The sequence below is a fragment of the Topomyia yanbarensis genome, chromosome 3, assembly GCF_030247195.1.
Source record: "Topomyia yanbarensis strain Yona2022 chromosome 3, ASM3024719v1, whole genome shotgun sequence".
Classification (NCBI taxonomy): domain Eukaryota; kingdom Metazoa; phylum Arthropoda; class Insecta; order Diptera; family Culicidae; genus Topomyia; species Topomyia yanbarensis.
Window position 1 is genome coordinate 68,099,443 of NC_080672.1, and position 6,112 is coordinate 68,105,554.

A 6,112-nucleotide genomic window follows, 5' to 3' on the forward strand; every position below is an offset into this window, starting at 1 on the left:
TGTAGGCGCACCTCAATGTTATCGCCATCTATATATTCAGGTTTGGTTTTAAAATTGTAATATGGTACGCCATGTTACATGCTGTTCTTCGCAATGAAGCTTTCAGCCAGGTCTAATCTTTTAAATGTTATCTATACACAGTTTCTCACGTGGTGTAACTGTATGTACATAACTTCCTTGAGATTCAGATCCGATCTCACTTTTAGTAATAGTTCAACAGCACACGACTGTATGTAAAAGAGGATTTTGCTTGAAGTCAAACAAAATTATAGTTTCCCGCTTTACGGAACTTTTATTTTAGTGCATTGTTCATTTCACTGCGAAAGTGGAGGCGGCGATGTAATGCTATTTGTGGAGATCGATTTTGTTTGCTACCAATTTTCTCTTTGTTGCGAAAAAGCTTTAAATTTTAATACCTAAACGGAAAAGATATAAATCTTCGCGGGCCCCCAACCACAGGTTGAGAATCACTGAACTACACTGATAATATAAATTCGTAAATATAATGAAATCGATCATACAATACACGAATTCATTCGTCGTTTTCTGCAACGAAGTATTTTCGTGCATTCTAAATAGTAGATTTCGTTCATTTCATGAACAAGAATGGCCGCTTGGTGAACGAAATCTTTCGTAAATTTTACACGTTTACTGTATACTGCACGAATGTTATCGTTGATAACGACATTATTTTTCGTGAATGAAATGAAATGCTTTGTTTATTTTAATAAACGTGTGTGTATATTACGAACAATTTCGTTGGTCGCACGAATTAATTTCGTTTATCTTAGAAAAGTGTTTGTATTTATTATCCGCTTATTGTTTTCAGTCGATCTTTTGGGATCGATATTTGGCAACATTGATTTTTTTTACTTAAAAAAATCGATGTGGCCAAATCGATTTTATTGTGGTACGAAGAAATGGCCGCTTGATGAACGAAAGTTTTCGTAAATTTTACTTATTTAGTTTACATTGCACGTATGTAATCGTTGATAACGACATTATTTTTCGTGAACGAAACGAAATGTTTCGTGTATTTTAATGAACGTTTGTGTATATTACAAACGATTTCGTTTGTCGCATTCGATGTTTTAGGATCAATGTTTGACAGCACCGATTTTTTATTAATTAAAAAGATCGATCTGGCAAATTCGATTCTATTTCAACCTGCTCATCATTATTGAGTACTAGAAAGATTGTGGTGTGAAGAAATTGACGCTCGATGAACAAAAGTTTTAGTAACTTTTTCTTATCTAGTGTACATGGCACGAATGTCATCGTTGATAACGACATTTTTTTTAGTGAATGAAATGAAATCATTCGTTTATTTCAATAAATGTTTGTGTATATTACGAACGACTTCGTTGGTCGCACGAATTCATTTCGTTCATCTGAGAATTTTTTTTAATTTATTATCTTGTCATTTTTTTCATCCGATCTTTTGGGACCGATGTTTGATAACGATTTTTTTAGTTAAAAAAACAGATCTGGCAAAATCGATTTTTTTTGTGATATAAAGAAATGGTCGCTTGATGAACGAAAGTTTTCGTGAATTTTACTTACACCAAGTAACGACATTAATTTTCGTGAATGAAACGAAATGTTTTGTTTATTTTAATAAACGTCTATGTATATTACGAACAACCCCGTTGGTCGCACGAATTCATTTTGTTCATCTAAGAGAAGTTTTCGTATTTAATAGCATATTCTTTTGACATTGCTCCGGCAGAGAAAAACTCAAAATTATTCATACAAAACCATCGAGCAGTTTGCGATGGCTTAACTGAATCCGTACTGCTCCAGATTATGGATCAACTAGAAGCGGAAGAGGTTTAGAAAACTTTCCTGAAATAGGCGGACACGGATACGGCTACTAAATAGTCAGACCGAGACCGTCGTGATTATCAACAGTTATATGACGTATAGCAACAATGACTCCGTATTGAAGCTCTGTTGACGTTGACGGTTCGACGAATGGTGCTCGTAAATATTATAAAGATATTCGTATATAGCAGCGAACAATTCGTTTGCCGAACGAAGCTGTTTCGTAATAAGCCAACTAAAGTCGTTTCGTGGTTTTCACGAAAAACTCGTAATAAAAACTAAATGTGTTTCAATAGAACTACGAACGATTCATTATATGTAAGAAAAATTCGTATATTTTATGAAAATTATCTGTACGAAACTAATGCATAGCGATTTACGAATATATTCTATCAGTGTAAATCATTAACTAATTCTTTCAAGACATGTAGTGTACTGTTAGTGGGTACATGAAAATAAATCACATAGAATGGTATTAGACGAAATTTGTAGTTAAGTTAAATGGGGCCTGGACACAGAATTAGCACATATTTAAAACTTATTGTTAATTTTGATCTAAAACAGGAATAATGGTGCATAGCTGTGTAGTATTTAGCAGCGGTACATTTTTGCTTATAATCAGTCTCTAGACATCGGGCGACGCTTTTAATCAGCTTTGATTAGAGTTACCAGTTAGCTGTGACAGAACGTTACCACGGGCGCCATTTTGTTTTTTCGTCTTGAAAGACGAAAAAACAAAATGGCGAAAGACGAAAGTAAAAGCTTTTTGAGTCCTAAAACTGTTTCCTTCTATGTTTTGCATTGGATCACAAAAAAAAATCAAATTGGGTTTACTTTTTGGTCATTTGAATTCATAAAAATGTCGAGAAATTTACATATCTTCCATGAAAAAATCGCAAGATATTGGATATTTCCATACTGTTGTCTCAAAAGACACAGTATTGCGAAAAAAAAAATTATATTCTTCTTTCCAATATCGTTGTAGACTCGAAAATCGGTTGGAAAATGACAGCGTAACTAATTCGTTTGTTCCGAAGGTCTCAAAACATTTTTTTTTTGTTTTAAATGTAGACTTTGAGGGCATACAACATTTTAACATACATTGCTTTAGGCTGCATTTGATGAGACCAACCACCAATACTAGGTCACTATACTAGTACAAATTTGCTGTACCACCGTGTTATTGATGGCTGAAAAAGAAAGTCCATATTTCGCCATTATTACATTTCCAAATCGATTGTAATGAAATCAATGCACACTTTGGTGAAAATGATTCAGGATTGTCAAGAACGGAAACTAAAACTAGAACCATTTCCCCTTTCTTCGCAACATGAATATCTTTATTATTACAGAACATTAATCCATTCCAATCTCATGTCAACCTTTAAGCAACTCGTCTGTCGATTAATTTCAATTGTCGCTTCGCAAGCGACTTCCTCGTCAGCCGTGGTGGTAGATAATCGTTCGTTATACCGGACGGTCCATCGTCAAGCTTCGGTGCATCGGGAGCTCCATACTCTAGCTGTAGTTTGGGTTTCTCGTAATGATACGGTCCCTGGTAGTCGGCGTGAGCAGCTGTCAGTTGGACGGTTTTGACCCATGGCTCAAACTGCACCAATTCACCTTGTGGGTTGCCCAGTGGCAGAATCTCCAGGGCGTCAACGATTTCAACATCATCGTTTACGAATGCATACGGAACTCCGGCTGGTTCCTCAACCTGGACTGCTCCGTATAAGTGTTCCAGTGTTACCGGGAATTGCTGCTCGTTGTTAATACTGTTTGACAGCACATTGTACGGTCTGGCTTCCAAGTGTTCCGGTATTGGTTGAGGATCTGATTGATTCGCGTCGGCTGGCTCGGGATCTGATAAAGGCAGTGGTGAGGCGGAATATGGTTCAGGTTTGTACAGCAGTTCGTTGACATCGGCGGATGCTAGAAAAATTGGCAACATTTAGTTTTAGATTTGTTAATTATAAGATTGAACTCACCACAACAGAACCATAGGACCACTAGAATTAGATGCTTCATATTAGGAACTGAGAACCAGGTCGATAGAGATACCTGCTAGCTAGGTTGAGTAATTTAAACTGAATCTTGAATAATGCGATCAGCTTCATTTATAGTAAGGCATGGTAAATTTTTACTGTCACCATGAGTGAACTAGAGATATACAAATTTTCACTGCCGCATGCCTCAAAATCGACTCAATTTACGACCACCTTCGGTACTAAAGAATAAACCATTATATCCACATCAACATTGGCAAATATTAGAACAAGACTGCCAAATTAGATCATTACTCAGACTGGCGGAACATTGACCGCGGCCGTGTGGGAATGCATTAGGTATCGCATGTGAAGAATACACTTTCGTTAGTTGGTTTAGTTTGCATAAAGATATCCTATCTGGGCTGTTTCTGTTGAAGGTGAGGCTGTGCAAATAGTTCGGAACAGTTTGCGCTGGTAGATATAGAAGATTTTATTTCAGTTGCAGATCTTTACTTTTTGCCTTTCTCAATAGAAAGGTATTGCAATTGCTCTGAAAACCGACTTTTTAACGGAGGCCCGGAGGGCCGAGTGACATATACCATTCGATTCAGTTCGTCGAGTTCGGCAAATGTCTGTGTGTGTGTATGTATGTGCGTATGTATGTATGTGTGTGTGTGCGCGTATGTGTGTGTGTATGTGACCAAAAATGTCACTCATTTTTCTCAGAGATGGATGAACCGATTTTTACAAACTTAGTCTCAAATGAAAGGTGCAACGTTCCCATAGGCTGCTATTGAATTTCTAATGGATCCGACTTCCGGTTCCGGAATTACAGGGTGATGAATACGATCACGCAGAAAATGTCGATTTTAAGAAATTCTGCAATGAATGTATAATGGTGAAAATTTTTCCAAAATGTGACCACAACTGCTTCGATTTGTAGTACTAGGTCATTAACAGCCATTCAAAGTCTCTTTGGTCACATTGGCCACCATCATCGGTTCCGGAAGCCCCGGTGGAAGTATCCAAATTCAGACTAACAGTCACATCGGTTTCTCGGAGATGGCTAGACCGAATCAACCAAACTTAGTCTCAAATGAAAGATTTTGCGTCCCCGTAAATGGCTATTAAATTTTATCCCCAACCGACTTCCGGTTCCGGAGTTACGGGTTGTGGCGTGCGATCACATAGCAAATTGTGGTAAAAATTTCGCTAAAATGTCTCTCAAATAACTTAACTTTGCAGTTCTAGGTCACCGACGGCCAAACAAACCTTCGTTGACTACATTGACCACCATAGACGGTTCCGGAAGTGCCCGGGAAAAGCGGCCATCTTCATAACTAGCAAACTCATATCAGTTTCTCGGAAATGGTTGGGCCGATTTTCACAAACTTAGTCCCAAATGATAGCTATATTATCCCCACAGATGTCTGTAAAATTTCGCACGGATCGCTTGTATGGTTCCGGAAATATAGACTGAACGGTCCGGTCACACATGAAATTCCCATATAAGCCGGAACTCAAATTTTTTTTCAAAGGGGGGACCCCATGAAATTTCAGAAATCGAATTCGTATTTTTGATGCCAAACATCTTTAAAATGCATGAAACGTCGAGATTTTATGTTATCACGAAATTTTTTTTTTTTTTTAAAATCGACTTTTTGGGACTGCCTATTTCGCACCTTTTTTCAGTTCAATATTACCGTGGCTGTTTTTTCTTTTTCAAAATTTTAGAACTCGAATAATGATTTATTTTCCTGTATATAGTTGTCATGTGATGTACAATAATAAAATGTAATACATGCATTTAAAAGCTTTTAATGAATGTAAACAACGCACACATTCTCGTGATTCATGATTGAGAAAGGCACAATTGCACCGCTAGGTGGATTAAAATAGGTTTTTTGTTTTGCTGTTACTTTCATTTTCTATATGAGATAAAAATAAAGTCTAAAATTGACATTGGAATTGAGTTTAATACTTGCTTTTCCAGTCTGGTTTAGTTGTGGATTTCCGGTCATAAAGACCTTGCCTTGCGTAAGTCGAAATTAGAAGTTATGATGACTTTATTAATTTTTTACTTATTCTATCTGTTGACTTCCCTCTTTCTATCTTTCGGTTTTTCCACTCGTTGTGCTACTAATCAGTTGTACTGACTTTGTCTTCTTGTTGTTCGGTTTTCTTGCATTTTCAGTTACTCTTGTTATTCTTTTCTTTCGAATTCAATTTTTCGTTCTCATTTTTTGACGTATTTGTATCTTTTCATATTGCATTTTCCTCATTTTTTAGCATTCTGTATT

At 36.7% G+C, this 6,112-nt stretch overlaps 1 protein-coding gene across 1 annotated transcript; it reads right to left on the reverse strand.

Moving 5' to 3' along the window:
* Window positions 1–3,143: 3,143 nt before the first annotated feature.
* Window positions 3,144–3,912, reverse strand: LOC131692152 (uncharacterized). The gene is made up of 2 exons (XM_058979031.1): window positions 3,813–3,912; window positions 3,144–3,756 (listed from the first exon to the last, which is right to left on the reverse strand). The coding sequence occupies exons 1-2, from the start codon at window positions 3,850–3,852 to the stop codon at window positions 3,209–3,211; spliced, it is 588 nt and encodes a 195-aa protein (XP_058835014.1). The 5' UTR covers window positions 3,853–3,912; the 3' UTR covers window positions 3,144–3,208.
* Window positions 3,913–6,112: the final 2,200 nt, after the last annotated feature.